The 17,215-nt window shown below is 29.2% G+C and overlaps 1 protein-coding gene across 1 annotated transcript; it reads right to left on the bottom strand.

Annotated features, from left to right (window-relative positions):
- Nucleotides 1-6,760: 6,760 nt before the first annotated feature.
- LOC111679103 (zinc finger protein 236) lies at nt 6,761-16,619 on the bottom strand. Its single transcript, XM_046945435.1, has 3 exons — nt 15,800-16,619; nt 12,894-13,804; nt 6,761-12,572 (listed from the first exon to the last, which is right to left on the bottom strand). The coding sequence occupies exons 2-3, from the start codon at nt 13,683-13,685 to the stop codon at nt 7,626-7,628; spliced, it is 5,739 nt and encodes a 1,912-aa protein (XP_046801391.1). The 5' UTR covers nt 13,686-13,804; nt 15,800-16,619; the 3' UTR covers nt 6,761-7,625.
- Nucleotides 16,620-17,215: the final 596 nt, after the last annotated feature.

A 17,215-nucleotide genomic window follows, 5' to 3' on the forward strand; every position in this document is an offset into this window, starting at 1 on the left:
TTCAGCTCTTTAGCTTTAACCGTTTAGGCTGTGCGATGATGAATCAGTCAATCAGTCAGTCAGTCAGTCAGTCAGTCAGTAACGTTAGAATTTTATATATATAGATTGCAAAAAAACAGAAACAATTTCTTATAATATGTAACATGCCCTAATTGGCATATGCTGACATATGGTTTAAACTTAATTCCTTTTCTCCTCTTTACCTTGCGAAAATTCACTAACTAAATACCTAGCTATTTCCTTCACATACCTACATTCATACTTACATACATACATACATACATACATACATACATACATACATACATACATACATACATACATACATACTTACGACTTCGTTTTCTCCACTTGTACCCTCTCTCCAACCCAAAAACAACAAATTGGCATTTGATATTGACACATACTACATAAATCTCTTCAGCATTTGACATTTACTAACTTCACACTCTCTCTCCTTTTTATTTGCCGCTTTTTAGTTATTTTCTTTTGTTCGTCTAATTTATACGTAAAATTTCGTTAATTCCATTAAATTGTTAAAAATTGTTATTAAAAAGTGTTTAAATATTAATAAAATTATGAAAAAAGTTAAATTTATTTAATAATAAACAAAAATTGTTTGTTTAAAAAAGGAAAATATGAATTTTTGCAAGATTTCTAACAAATAAAAAAATTGCCAAAAATTGCAAAGCCACCAGTTGGCAGCGGAGCCCTAGCGCTCCACAGAAAATGCTTTTTTTTTTTATTCGTGTCGGTCGGTTAAATTAGTACATGTGTGATTGGTTATGTGTATTTGCATTTCGTGTTTGTCGCGACAAGTGTTTTTGTTAAGAAAAAATATACGAAAAAGAAGGGTATGTTAATAATGTTGATGTTGTTGTTGCTGTTGTTTGTAATATTCTATTTGGTATTCTACGTTTAATGGATGTTGTTGTTGCTTTGTCGGTTGTTATTGTTGCATTTAGTATTGGTCTGTTTGTTTTGATTTTTCATTGTTATGGTTTTAGTAGTGGGTTATGTACATGTGTGATTGGTTATGTGTATTTGCACTACGTGTTGGTCGCGACTAGTATTTTTGTTTTGTTAGTAAATCGAAGATATTATGATTGAAGGGTATGTTAATAGTGTTGTTGTTGCTGCTGTTTGTAAATTGTTTTTTTACTGGATTGGTTTATAGCAAAGTGTTGTTGTATGTGTGTAATAGGAATATTGTTGGTAGTTATTGTTTTGTTTTCTTGTTGGTACATACTTTTGTATGACGTCATTGTTGCAGTGTAGGTTAATGTTGTTGTATTTTTAGTTTTGTTAAACAGCAACATATTCTTGAAATTTTCGATTTTATTTTATAACATTTGTTAATATAAACTAACACTTTGACAATTTTTAAATTATACATCAGTTACAAGCTATTCTATTAAAGCAATTCTCCAAATTAAAAAGATTTTGATTTATAAATGATTTTTACCATTTCAAGTTTTTTTCTCATTCATATTAACAAATTCAAATTTCGTCAAATAATAACTGACAATTTTCATACAGCAACATAAGCGTGGTGAGTTTGCTCGCATACATTTTTGTGGTGAAAATATTTTTATGGTGAATTTTGTGTATTTGACCATTTTATAGTAACACACTGTTGAGTTGAGTTGAATTGGTCTTTTGTATTTATAGCGGAAGTAGTTGCAATAGGAAGTGATTACATTTCTAATTCACCACAGTTCCAGTAAGAGGAAGTGTTTCAGAATTTCATTGCAAAATAAAAATATTACAAACAACAAGACATTATTTCCTCTCTCTTTCTAAAAATATATATGTATATTTCAAGTATAAATGAAAAAAAGTGAAAGTGAAATATTTAAAATCTGTATTTGTGAAATTAAAAAAAAATCATTTAATTAAAAAATAAAATAAAATAAAATAAAGTCGATAAAGTCGATTAAAAATATATAAAAAAATATCTCATTTAAAAAGAAAAAATTAGGAAAAGTCTATTAAAAAATTTGTATATAAGAAATAAAAAATAAAAAAATCTAGTAAAATATAAATAAAGTGTAAAGTTAAATAAATAAAATATATCAAAAAATATTTAGTAAAATTAGCAAAAATCTTTTGAAAATGTGTTAGTTAAGTTAAAAAATATAAATGCAAAAATAAATTAAAAATATGTTTATTTTTATAAAATATAAACAAATATGGCCTTTATTTAAAAAAAATGTGCAAAATAGTGTAAAAAATGTAATATGTAGTGTAAAAAAATATGCAACACAAATTCTATGGAGATTTACAATTGCAGTAAAAAAAGGTTAGTGGCTTTATAATTAACATAATATGTATATAAAATTTTTTTTATTTAAAATAAAAGTTAATTAATAGAAAATTTTAATTGATTTAATTTTTCTTTTTCATTAATTGAAAGCGTTTGTGCGTTAATTCTTGACTTAGTTGACATCACCGTGTTTAAATAAAAAATTAAAATGCTATTGTTACATGGTAAAGCACATTTTTCCTGATTATTTTTTATATAATTTTGAATTTACTTTAAATTAAAAAAAAAAAACATCTCAAAAAGTCGGCAGTTTATCGTTAAAATTTATATGAAAACATTATAGTAAACAATAATGAAAATGCTAAACTATTGTACTGAGTAACATGAGTACAAGAGCGGTTTTAGCTACGTAGAACTTCTGATTTAAGAGAGTTAGCCTTTTTTTATTAATTTTTAAAAGTTTTTTATTCGCAAAGAATTGTAATTTTATACCTACTGATTTGACAAAAATGGTATAATTGTACTTTTTTTCGTACAATTCGATCTTCAAAAGTACAATGGTGCACCAATGACTCATTCTGTATAATTGTAAAATATATATTTCCTTATTGAATTTATAGCAGAGATTCAAATTTCAGCATAAATATTATGAACTGCTTTCATTGACTAATGTTAATAATATTTAAGAATAATTTCTTAAAAAGTATGAATTTTTTTATTAATGAAAAAATATATATTTAATAGTTAAGAACAAGTTTCTTAATTCTATAATTTTTTTCATTAATGAAAAAAATATATATTTTTAAACAAAATCTAGAAACTTTGATTTAAAATATTAAAAATTTTCATTTAACATTGTTTAATAAATCTTGAAATTTTCTTTATATTTTTCTACACAGAAAAAAGTTTCAGCATAAATATAATGAACTGCTTTGCATTTTTTCATAATATATTTTTTTTCAAACGAAATCTAGAAGCCTTGACTTAAAATATTTCAAATTTAATTTATTTTTTTCATTTTGTTAAAAATGTTTGAAAATTTCTTTGGAATTTTTTTATTCCTTTATGAGTTTTAGATTGAAATCGAATAAATGTTCGCCACATTGGACGGATTTTATGAAGAAGACGATGTTTGATGATGTTTTGTTGCTAAAGATTTTGTTTTTCAAGATTTTAATTTTTATTATTTTATTTGTACAATATTTGCTAATATAGAATTACCATCAAATAAATACGAACACATATTAGTAGATAATAGACTTCTTTTGCAATTTTTTCATAAATATCGTAGAATAAATTAAAAATTCAAAAAAAATTTCTGTCATGCACAAATTCATATATTTTATGAACTTTTAATATTCTGAACTAAAATGGTTTGGGAAAAAAGTCATGTTCGATTCATAGTATTTATTACCATATTCATTCCAGATATGATTTATTTTTTTTCTGTGTATTTGTTAAAAAATGTTTGAAATTTTCTTTGGAAAATTTTTTATTTCTTTATGATTTTTAGATTGAAAACAATGAAATATGCGCTAAATTTGCAAAATATTCTAAACAATTGATATTTAGCTGTATTTGCTGATGTTTTTTATTTCACATTTTGTTTTTCAATAGCTTTATTTATTTATCATACAAATACTCTAATATGTTATTATTTTCTAAATTCATACAATTCATACAATTTATTACAAAATTAATTTTTAGTTATATGTTATTTTTTTCTGTGAAAACAAAAATTGTACTTTTAACTCAAAGTTCAAAAAACTATTGAGACTTTGGTCAAATTTTTCCTAAACTTAGGAAGAGGATATTGTAAAAAATCATGGATGAGACAACATTTAACAAATAGAATACTTTTTAGTATTGTTTTTTTTTTATCCGATTGCTTTTCTATTCTATGAATAAGTCTTTAGAATACTGGATTATTCTATAGAAATAATAGTACCAACATGTTCCATTTATAGGTTCTCATTTACTTTGGTCTCTTAAAAAAGTACCAAAAAGACCCTTTTAAAGATTGTCATTAAATCCGGGCTCTAGGTTCTATAAATTAAAAAATGAAAAAGTACCAAAAATATATATTTAAAAACTCAAAAAGTACCAGTTGAAAAAAACGTAAACGTTCCACAAAATAGTCTTTTGTATCGGATTTCCAAGTAAAATCCCATTTGCATATTTAGTTTCACTAAATCTACCAATTTCTCAAATTTTATTAAAATTGAATCAATGAATTTAAATGAAAATCAAATTTCCCGTTTTTTCCCTTTTTTGGTAGTTTTATTTCTTCCTATTGAAATTTTAAACATTTTATTTCAAAAAGTTGCAATATCGTAGTGGAATCTCGTCATTAAGTATTCATTTAATACATAAAAAACAATGTTTTATGCAAAAAGTAACAGAAATAGTTAAAATTTTCATTCCGAATATCCAAAAAGTACTTAATTCATATTAATACATTTTCTTATGTTAAGTTATGAAGGAGTCAAAAGTAACAAAATACAGTTTTTAACTGTTTTTGCTCGAATTTGAAAAAATTACCAGACACTTGTTGTTTTATTTTTTAAATGAATGACTATAAGCTTTAGCTTTTTCTAGTTTAGGATATACGAGGTTACCGGTATTAAATGTTTTACCGTATTTTATTCCCTATGTCAAGTGACATAATAACCAGGGACGTTTAGACTTAATTGATTCACAGTGTCGATGGACATTATGACAATTTCAAAAGTTTTACAATGTCTATGAGTAAATGACGTAAAATTCAAGTATTTAAAAGAGTATATTTATCAAAAAAAGACTTAATTTAGCGAAGCCGGTATTCGAAATACCATTGAATTTAAAACCTCTGTCCACGGCAAAGGCCGGCTATTCCGGACACTTTTTCAAGGAACATAAAATTCAGGAACAATAATTTTCGGGCAATGTCCATTTACATTATGACACTTTTAAAAATTTTCATGACGTCCATGGACACTATGACACTTTTTATACATTTGAACAACAACAAAACGAAAAAAAAACAAAATACACAAGGCAATTTATCCAACAGACATCTGTACATACAAAAATACATACAAAATAAACAACGCAATAACTCAATGAAGCCAACAGCATCAAACAAATAGGGTTCTATAAATCGACTTTCGAATAATCGAACAATCGAACTTTTGTCGAAAAAAGTCGATAACTCTACTATCGTCTGTGAAAAAAGTCGACTTTGAAAATAAATGTCGAAAAAAGTCAAAAAAGTCAGAAAAAGTCAAAAATAGTCTAAAAGTAGAAAAAAGTCTAAAATAGTCGAATAGTCAAAATATTCGAAAATATTCGGAAAACAAAAAAAATCGAAAAAAAGTCGGGCAAAGTCGAAAAGTCGGAAAAAGTCGAAAAAAAAATTCAAAAATGTCCGAAAAATGTCAAAAGTCGGAAAAATAGAAAAAAGTCAACAAGTCGGAAAAAGTTAAAAATAGTTACAAAGTCGGAAGAAGTCAAAAAAGTTATGTATTGAAAATGGGCATAATATGCCTACGATTTAACCTAGCACCCATATAAGGTTTCCTTGAGAAAATTACTGCAACGCAGATAACTGGCCTGTAAATAGGAACCAAAATATTTTTGTTAAATATTTTTAGGATCGGCTAATAATCGTCTTTAACGTTCATAACTCAGATAAAAATATCACTATAGCAGTATAAAATACATAAACAGGTTGCTAGCATTTAAAAACAGGAAGCATTCTAATTTTAACATTGCAAAATGTTGTAAAAGACTTGTTTCAATTATAACAGATCTTTTGATTTAGTATTCGTGTATTTCTGGGTAAAAAGTAATATTATAATTTTATTTGAATATTCGATTATTTGAAAAAAATTGTTCGAATTATTATTTTTTTTCTAAATTTAAAACTTTTTATTCATTCGAAGAAAATCAAAAAAAAAAAAAAATTCCTCTAATAATCGATAAATTTTTATTCAAATGACAAGCATAGCACCTATCCCAACCCATCTCAACTTTAGTGTGATTAAAAACAAATTTTGTATTTAATTTTTATTGAAATTTTAATTCATTGATATTTTATTTAAATAATTATGTTTGTTTAATTTTAAAATACAATTAATTTAAATACAGTGTTGTAAATTTTTATGTTTTTGACAAAAATTTATTTTGGTTGTTTTTATAAATATTTTTTATTTTTATATTAAAACTACATACACACAAAAAAATGCTTTGGTTATTGCTGTATAATTATTTTGTTTTTTTTTATAATTAAAATTTTAAGAAACAAAAGAAATAATTTTTAGGATCTTAAAAAAAGTAGTCATAAAGTTGTAAAAAAATTTTGAAAAAAAAAGAAAAATTTCAAAAATTAATTTTGAATATTAAAGTTATTTAAATGTAGTTTTGAATATGTTTTAATATTTTATTTTATTTTAATGTTTTGTTTGTCTATAAATATAATAAGCCACATAGCGGTTTCAGAAAGGCCTCACAATGTACAGGTTTCAATATCTAATCACTAAATATTTAATTAAAACTACAAAATTACAATTATTTAAACTAAACTATGAGCTAAAAAAATTAAAATTATTTTTTAATGGGGATTTTTGTTTTTGTATATATTTGTAATACCATTTTAAGGCATTTTGCTAAATATGTATGTTTAAGTACTTAAGTTTGTAAGTCTTGGTATTTGAAAATTGTAAGCATTTTAAATGTAACACTATTTGTTATATTTTGATTTTGTTTTTTTTTTTTAAGAAAAAGTCTTTTGTTTTTTATTTTTGCTTTTTTTTTTAAATAATAAAATGTTTTGTTTTTATAAACTATTAAAGCGGTTGCACCGATTTTCATTGTTTCTTCAATATTTGTTCACAACGATTTTAAAATTGAATTCTTTGTTTCTTTTTTTATAATAATAAATTACAACTAATTTTGTTTATGATTATTTAGGACTATGAATACTAGTATGATAATTAAAACTAACTTATTCAATATTAAGTCTAAATAATTGTTTTTAGCTTTGGTTTTTGTTAAATCATGTCTTTTTTTTTGTTTGATGAATTAATTCATTTTAAGAACTGTTCAATAGAACGTTTTCTTTCCATTTTATGAAGAGTAATTAAGCAATTGACTAGAGCGAGACAGCGTTTTCATTAGAGAAAGTTAGTTAGGGAGAAGGAGAGAGAGAGAGAATTACTTAAGTAATATCTGAGCAGATTCGAGATGATGAATCTCATTTAATCAAGTCCCAACAAGTTGTTAGCTTTAAAAGAAAATAATTCCAATTCTTTTAGCAGGCACCATATTACGACTTGGGTCCTATTGACTGAGATAAAAATACAAAGAACTAATCTTTAGTTTACTTGTCAACACCCAGAAATTTGGCAGCTTCATCCGGTGATGACATTAATTTGTTCAAAATACCCTGATCGCTGATACCCAACAAATTACCAATTAAATCTGATGTTTGAGGTGTATTTGTTTCCTCTGCATTGTTTTCTTTACCTTCACGCAATGCATTCAAATTACCATTTCTCCATTCGTTAGCTTTGCTTAGCAGTTCTTGGAATTTTGAACCCATTAAGAGTGCATTAATGCTGGTACTGGGCAATGGCATTGCTGGTGTAGGCATTGTGTTTGGACTTTGTTCATCATCGGAGTAATCAGAGCCGGAATTGCCATTGGCCAAATTATCATTGTTCGACTGACTGCCATTTATGTGTAGACCATTGTGTTTCTTCATGTGGCGAAGCATGCTGTGTTTAAGGGTGAATTTTCTGAAACAGATTTCGCATTGGAATGGTCTTTCACCGGAATGAGTGCGCATATGTCGTCGTAGATCTTCGGTAGACCAGAAACGTCTCATGCAAAAGGCACAAATGACTTTACGGTTACTATAGTCGGGATACTTGCCACCCTTGGCACCATCTTCGGTAGAGCGTTGACGTTCATCTTCTTCGGTTGAAGTCATTTGAGCTGAGTCAGTTTCATTTTCAATGGCACCCTTTGATAGCAGTAAAGCAAATTCTTGTGCATGTAAAGATTTAATATGTTCTAGACATTGTAAGCGTTCCGCAAATGAACTTTCGCACAAGTGGCATTTATAGGGTAGTTCTGAAGAGGAAACTGCATTGGTTTCGGTTTTTTGGTTAAATTGCTGTTGAAATTGTGCGACAGCCAAATGCTTAAGGAATGCTTGTTTTTGTTGCTGTTCCTGTTCAAACTTTTGTTTTTCCAATTGCTCTTTCTCTAAACGTTCTCTTTGTTCTTCAGCTTTACGTTTGCGTTCCTCTTCTTCGCGTTCTCTTTGCATTCTCTCTATCTCTTCCACAGACTTGGGTAAAGGAATAGGTTCGGAAACATCTTCGGTTGGTACATATACCGATACGGCGGATTCTACATCTCCGTGTTTGCGCAAAAGATGACGATCACAATTACTTTTAGTGGTAAACAAAAGTGGGCAGTGAGAGCATTTGAAGGGCTTCTGTCCGGTATGAGTGAGAATATGTCTTCTCAAGGAACTGGACCAGGGGAACATACGTTGACAGTAGGGACAATGTACCCGATTGGGTGCCAAACTGTAAGCTGACTTCTTTTTGGGTTTTTCAGTGCATACAGTGTCTTCGGCTCCCGAATTATTACTTTCACTGGCTGAGGATGCCACTAAACCATCTTCATCGCTTGGTTCCATATGGTTGGCCACATCGGAAGGACGGAAATAGTTATTGAATGACACTGAATTATTGGTGGCATTATCGACTAATTCGGAAACAGAGACCAAGTCTTGAGATTCATCTTTAAATGAAGAACTTGCCACTTCTTTTAAAAATTTTCCCACTGCTGGAGCTTGAGCAATCATCGATTTCATAGTATTGTTATTGGAGGTCACCGTAGCAGAATCTGTTGTTTTAGCAAATGAGCTTACAGTTCTTGCTTTAATGGCTTGTTCCAAAATAGATTCAGCCACTTTTTTAGCCGATTCTTGAGGAGGATCCGCTTTGAGTTTTACCTCTTCAACAGTAGTTGGTAAATGGCGTGTTTCTATTTTATCTTCGCTTTCATTTATCACCAAATCTTGTTCTTCCTCTTCATCCTGATCATCGTGAATTTCCTCAACGTCATCTTCATCTTCTTCCTCCTCTTCATCATCTTCATCAATTATTAGCTTGGGTTCATCATCTTCCATTGAACCATTAGGTGTACCATTTTGACTTAGATGATGATTATGATGAGGATTGAAACCAAAAAAAGGTGGTTGTCCATTGCTTAGGTTGGGTCCTTGTTGAGAAAACATATTTGAGTTGGCTACACTGTTGGAGCCATGAGCTAAGGCTTGTTGTAGCAAATCGGTATCTTTGCGAGCCTTAAGTTGCTGCGCTAAAATGGCACATTTAACCTGTTCCGAAATTGGAGAATGGGAACTCATCGAGGGAGGTGTAGAGCCATAATGAGCCTGGGCAACGGCAGCTTGTAAATGAGTGATATTGTTCATATTAGCAGCGCTGCTAGCACCACGACCACGCATAACATGGTGACCACTACGTTGACGTTGAGCATAGTATTGGGGATGTTGTTGTTTGACATGACGTTCCATATTGGAGCGCAAAGTAAAACGAGCCGAACAATGTTCACAGGCAAAAGGACGTTCGGTACGATAACGTCTTTGTTTTTGTTTGGGCATGAACACACCATTTTTGAGCACCATTTTGATAGGACCATTAGATAGCATGGTGGGTGGCAGATTTGGGGAATGTGAAGATGCGGCTGGAGCCATCATATGTCTGGGCATAGATACATGATTAGGATTTGGTGAATGTAGACTCTTGGGTGATGACATTGAAGCCATAGTAGATGGATTTGATTTTTCAGTTAATAACGGACTCATTTGTGGCATGCTTGGTGAGTTATTGGTGTTGAGAGGTGTCAAATTTGATGGCTTTTCTAGATCGTTGTTTGGCAAAGTTGCTGCTGCTACTCCACCCATCATACGTGTTAGAATGGGAGCCAGTTTTTGAAAGTCAGTGAAGTTATTATTCATAAAAGTGTTGGGCATAAAGAATGGAGGAAATTGAGGAAATAGAAGATTTCTATATAATTGCTGCATTAATTGATTAGGATCACTGAGTAACTGCTGCTGGGCCAAAAGTAACTGCTGGTGCTGTTTATCCAAGGCAGTAACATCTAATTTTGGATCAACTTCAGAAGGAATGACTTTGTTGGTAATCACTTCAGTATTAAGGTTGGCATCTTGTTTGGGCAACGAGAGCAAAGGTAAAGAAGATTCAATCTTTTCTTCTTGGACTGGTGGCTGTGGTGCACTGGGTTTTTTACTCAAATCCAAAACATCCATACTCATATCAATTGGAGCTTGCGATGTATCAACATTACGTTTGTCATAGCTATCATGATATCCCGAAGAAGCTGTTGATTTATCTAAAAGATCTTCAAGATTTTTCACCTGAATCTTAACTGGTTTCGATGAAGGACTTTCACCCAAAGTCAGTCTCTCCTTGAGATGAGATACAGGAGTTGAACGATCTTTGGGCTGATGCTGATGGTATGACATTAAATCACAATCATCATCCAATTCGGATGAAAACATATGCAATTTTTTGTTGGTATCATCACAGGATGAATCTTCTGAGGGATGATAAATAATGGCACGTTTAACTTCCTCTCGAGTCGTTTTGGCATGACGATTACGTAAATGTCTTTCACAATTGGCTTTTGTGGTAAAGGCATAATTGCAAACTGCACACTCATAGGGACGATCGCCATTATGTGTACGCATATGACGTATTAAGGCGGCTTTGTCACATATTGAATAGGGGCACATGTTGCAGCGGAAAGGACCTGCGGGACCGGCTTCACTCAAATGTACACGATTGTGTCCTTTTAGAGCTCGCAAATTTGGATATACTGCGGGACACAATTTGCAGGGAAATTCACCACGCAATTTCATTTTACGGAATTCCGAAGTGAAAGCATCTTGAGCCTCCTCTTCATCCCTGTCATAACTATATTGCGAGGATGGTGTATTTACCGATTGCTCAAAATTTCTCAGTAAATTTGAATTACTTGAAGAGGCGGTCATGTTCAAGATCGATTGAATGTCAGCCAAATCCTTAGAATCATGAGCCGAAGGTTCCGATTTAATATCATCCTCCGTTAAATCTTGATTAAAATGTGACGAGTGGGAATTGCTATGAGCCATGGCATTTTTAAAATGCTGAAAAAGTTCATGACGTTGCCTTAGATGATCTTCGGTTTCCTCACGATCTTCTTCTTCGTTATGATGATTTGAACTTTCACTTAAACGACGCTGTTTAACAGATAAATTAATGGATCCCTTAATATCGGCCGTACAGGGATGTATATTGAGCTGATGATGGGTACGGAATAAAACATCACAGTTTTTACATTTGGCTGGTATTTCCGGATGTTTACTATCCATATGCTGATCAAGAGCCATATTATCCGAAAAATCACTCTCATTGCAAACGGGACAAACAACTGATTCTCTAGTTATTCGGCTAATAAGATCATTATTCTGTTCATTGGTGTTGGCAGGTGAGTTTGTGGTATCGCTGTTGTTATTGTTGTTGTTGGTTTCGAGTCTTAAACGTCGCTTTAAGAGATCATGATGATTGCTTTCCATAGCATCTACTACATCTTGATGAGGGTGATCTTCACTATGTTTACGTTTATAGTTATTGTTAATTTTTAAATCATTATTGTTATTATTATTATTTTGGTTGTCATTGTTGTTATTATTGTTGTTGCTGACATGGCCTGCTGATGAGTCTGATGAGCAGCCACCATCACTTTCATAACTTTCTAAGTTAGCGTTACCATTTAATCGTTTGCCATTAGCACCTGTTGCCTTTTGATTACAATCATTGTCAGCAGCATTAGCAGTGTTTGTGGCTGTTGTTGCTGCTGCTGTTACCGGCGATGTTGGCGCTGCTATGCTTGTGACTGTTGTTGACGATGTCGTTGTGTCTGCTGCTGTTGTTGTTGTTGATAATTTAACGCCTTCACTTAATTGTCCATTGCTTAATGTTGTTTTGCTTACAGCGGGATTCGTTGTTGTGTTGTTATTATAATTATTATTATTGTTTGTGTTGAACTTTGTTCCATTCGAGTTACGTCGATGATGAGTATGCTGATGCTGTTTATGGGTGCGCATATGACGATGCATATTCCCATTTGTGGTAAATGTGAGATGACAATATTTACAATTAAATGGTCGTTCTCCCGTATGCACTAGAACATGACGATCCAATGATGAGGCCGATGAGAGCACCTACGATAATGGCCCAACCAATAAACAGAAACAAAAACACGCAAGGGAGACCAAAATGTAAAAAAAAAGAAAAAAGAGAAAAAATTAAATTAATTAAAGATTAGTTTTATAGATTGAGAAAAAAGAAGTAATTGTTATAAAATATAAATTTTCTATCGCTTTATTGATAGGAAATGCCTAGATAATGGCTATTCTTATCGCTTATGATTATGAATGGTAAATATAGTCACACATATTCACAATCGTAAACACTGAATTTTTTTTTAGTTTAGTTTACGTCCTTTCCACTTTAGCACACTAATTATGAAATTTTTTACTTACCTTAGAGCAAATACGGCAGGTAAAGTTCTCCGTGTGACCTGAGGCGTAATTGTGACAACGTATATGATTTGTAAATTGATGGGCTGTTTGTGAGACGGCATCACAGATGGGACACATATATTTCATATCCTCACGTTCTCCTATGCCCGATTCTGGACTAGAATTACCATTACTTTGGGGTGGCGAAGAGGTTTCCGAAGAACTATTTGATTTTACAACACTATTTGAGTTTGTCAGATTTGTGGCGGCAGCAGCCAAAGTTGAAGATGAGTTATTCAACATTTGGCTATTATTGCTGGTATCAACAAAACCCGATTCATCACCATTGTTGAGGACAAAGCGATTAAAACGGAATTTCTTGCGTAAAGAATTGGGATTATCAGCATTATACTCCAGCAAGACACTGGCAGTTTTATCTGTAAGACTGCGACCGCTTAAACGGCGTTTATAGTGTAATTGCTGACGTGGCTGAGAAGATTTCTCATCAGCCGATTCATCTTCATCATAATCATTAGCCTCATCGGATTCTTGCATACGTTGATGCAGATTATTATCCGTTTCCGTTCTCTGATTAGATCTTGTCATAGAGTTAACAGCACAAGAAATTGTAGCATCACTTGTCACCACCGGCGTTGAGGTAACAGCATTCAATTTTTTACCCTCATGTTCCAAATCTTCCAAGGACGAATATGAAGATGAAGAATCACGTCTTTCCATTTTAATGGGTGTATTCGATCTTGTGGTTTTAGGACTGTTTTGGGCAGTTTGTTGGGCATTTGTGGCGACTAACATTTTGTTAATTTCGTTGTTTTAAGGTTTTAGGTTTCTAAAGTTTTTAGCTTTTAAAAATTGCGTTGTTTAGAGGTTTAAGTTTTTTCTTAGAAAATTTCTTTAGAAAAAAAAACAGGAAACTGAAAATGTAATTAAAAAAAATAAACATATTTTTGTATTAGATGTTTATAGATTTGTTATGATGTTAATTTATATTTTTTAAGCTAAAGTAGTTTTTCTTTAAAGAATTTCTAATAATAAATTTATAAAAAAAGTTAAAGATATTTACGTTCTCCTAGCTCTAACGTTGTTTGCTTATTGATCATGTCAGCCTGATCAACATTATCAAACGGTTAAGAAAGTGTTATTTTCTTGTTATTTTTTTTCAGTTCTTTCTTTCTTATCTTAAATTATTGAGATTAGGTGAGAAATTTTTATCAGTAAACTTCTTAAAATTTAAGAATCAAACAAATTTTTTCTTTTCATTTTATCAATAATTATAAAAAATATATATATATAGTCAACAGGAAGGTGATTTCTTTTTAAATGTGGGATTATAGAGAAAAGCTAAACACAATAGAGAATGTTTTGCTTTCTTATTAGAATTATTGAATGGTTTTTTTTAAACACCTCCCCCCTTACAAATGTATGTATGTAGTTGAAAGAAGATATATTATTGATTGATGGACTTTATTTATAAAACAATAATTTCCGTTCTTTTAAATGATAAAGACATAGAAAAAAAATTGTGTTAAGTTTTATTATGATGATAAGTTTAAAAGACGATTAAATTAAATGTAAATTAAAATACTAATAGAAGCTGAAGTTAGTTGATTTTAAATAAACTTCTTTCGAGATTAAAATAGTAATTTGATAATCAATTCAATAAATCAATTTTAATAATTCTCGTTTTGTTTTTCCTTTTCAAAAAAAAAAAAAAAACGAACTTTGTTTCATTTAAAATTTGTTTCTTACTATTAATAATTGGGATTTAATAAATAATCTACTAATTAAATAAATAAAAGTCAATTTTGCTTTTTAAAATATAGAAAATAATTTCAATTTTCTTTTTCCTTTAAAATATGAATAAAATATTTGTTTAAAATTTAAAAATTAGATATTTTTACTTTATTAAATGTTTTTTTGTATAATTCTTTTGTTTACAAACAAAAAACTAAATTTTTTTAAACCCCATTTATTCATAAATGCTTAATAAAGTTATTGATGGTTTATTGTAGGAATTTTGTATGGAAAATGTGTGTAATAAAGGTAAAATAAGTTATTAATATTTTTATAAATACGGGGCTAATTCTATAAAGTTTATAAGGAAAGACGGATACTTTTTAAGTTATTAGGGGATTCCGTCGGGTTTTGTGAGTACAAAAGAAGAAATTTGTAAAACTTTTTGTGACTTTTTTGCACTTTTTCGAAAACTTTAAAAATTTTTGAAGAAAACATAATGAAATTTTTAAAAAGTTTTTAAAATGTGAACGATTTTAAAAAGTGTTCGATTGAAACTGACTATAAGTTAAAATTTCTTTAAATTTTTGTAATTTTGAGAACATTTTTCAACATTTTACTTCTAATAATAAAGATCAATGAAATTTTAAAGATTTGTTTTTTAAATGTAATAAATTTTTAAACAATTTTGAAAAAAATTAAATTTTGATTACAAAAGGCTTTTGGAAATTGGCCTCCATATTCAATGGATTTGAGGAAAAATTTTCAAAACTTTTTTCAAACTTTATATAACTTTTTTCAAAGTTTATGTAACTGCCGTTGGAAAAGTAAAAAAATTGGAATTGATTTGAAATTTCTCAAAAATTTATATTACTTTGAAAAATTTTTAAAATATTTAAAATTATTTTAAGAAAAAAGTTTAAAAATTAATTAAAAAATATTCCAATTTTTTTTCTAATAGAAGTTAAAATTTTTCTAATTTGCTAAAAATTTTTATAATTTAATTTCATCATTAACAGCTCACCCCAAAAAATACTTGACAAAATATGAAAATAATCCAATTTGTAGTGAAAAATTTTTTGTAAACACTTTTCTTACAGAAAACAATTTCTTTCTTTTTAACACAATTTTTTAAAATATATAAAAAATTTTTTTGAATAAATTTCAATTATTACCTTTTTCACTTTAAATATTTTTTTGGAAAAAATCACAGTTTAATAAAAATTTTATGCAACATTTTGTAGATGTGTAATAATCCGTTAGTGTATGGCTTTGAGGTAGTAGATATTTTATTATTATTTTTGTTTTTTTTTAATAATATTTATAATTTTTATTTTTTTTTGAAAAATATTAACACTATTGCACCATTTTATTTTGCAATGCTTTAGAATTTCTTTTATTTAAATTTAAAATGAGCAATATATATTTTTTATTTAAAATAAATTTAATATTTTTTTCTTTAAGATGCTCCGTTATTTTTTTATTTTTTAAAAATATTTTCTTTTATATTTTAAACACCACGAAATTTAAAAAAAAAATCTTTTTTGTTCCGTTTTGTTGTATCTACGTTCACGAGCGCACACTTAATGATTGCTGGATGTACTCAAATTGTAAACCTTAAGTTGCGTTTGTAGTTTGATCTCTTATTTAAAATTGCTGCTGCTGCTGATGTTTCTTATTGTTGTTGTTTGTATGTGTGTTTTTTATTTCATTTTTGTATTTTCTTAACGTATCCGTAACACGTACAAAATTTCTTAGTTTTCTTTTATTTTCTCAACAAATTTTTTTTTTTTTGGAAATTTATTTCCGTTTTTAAATGACTTTTTTTATTTGGTTTCTTTTTAATACTAAACTTAAACTAATATTTAATAAAGTTCTAAATTTTATTAATTCTTAGTTTATTTCTTTTTTTATTAAATTTATTTATTTTTTTTAAATTGAGTATCCTTTATAGCTTGTTTGGCAGATGAAACTCAACTGAATTGAATCTGCTGATAGGGAGTTGTATTTAAAGAAAAATCGATTGCCCTCGACGCTTGTAACGTTGAAAAATACTACATCTCTCAATATTTAATCCCTCTGTAGTGACTCTTGTTGCAGCAGCAGCAGCAGTAACATTTGCACCACCACCACTAGCACCTCTCCAATAGAGTATCTCAAAAATATACACTAAAAAGCAACAACAAAAATACAACAAGAAATATCTTAAAGAGGATTGTCTCATTAGAGACGTGACTCTATGAGCCATAAATTCAATGTAAGTGTGACAGAGCCAGCAAAGAAGAAATATATTGTATTTCAAATGTGAAAATTGTATATATCCAACAGATACCTTCTCACACACAATTTTACTCATACTATAGCATTTGGTTTGTAAAACCAAAACAGAGAGAGAATAATTTTTTAAAACCCTTATGTTAAAAGAGAGAGAGAGAGATATTGAGTATATATTTTCTTACTCATTTAATAACTAACACATTGAAATTTACCACATTCAGATAAATTTTTGTGTGTATGTATGGGTGGCTAAATTCAGTTGTTTAGAAAATTAATCTTTTAGATACAAATGTAATTCTGTGTGTTTTTTTTTG

Source organism: Lucilia cuprina, chromosome 3 (genome assembly GCF_022045245.1).
Source record: "Lucilia cuprina isolate Lc7/37 chromosome 3, ASM2204524v1, whole genome shotgun sequence".
Taxonomy (NCBI): Eukaryota; Metazoa; Arthropoda; class Insecta; order Diptera; family Calliphoridae; genus Lucilia; species Lucilia cuprina.

Bases quoted from the DNA above. Each gene is read 5' to 3' on its own strand.
- LOC111679103 (XM_046945435.1), bottom strand. From the start codon at position 13,685: ATGTTAGTCGCCACAAATGCCCAACAAACTGCCCAAAACAGTCCTAAA. The intron at 12,573-12,893 runs GTAAGTAAAAAA...CCATTATCGTAG, and splicing joins CCTGCCGTATTTGCTCTAAG to GTGCTCTCATCGGCCTCATC.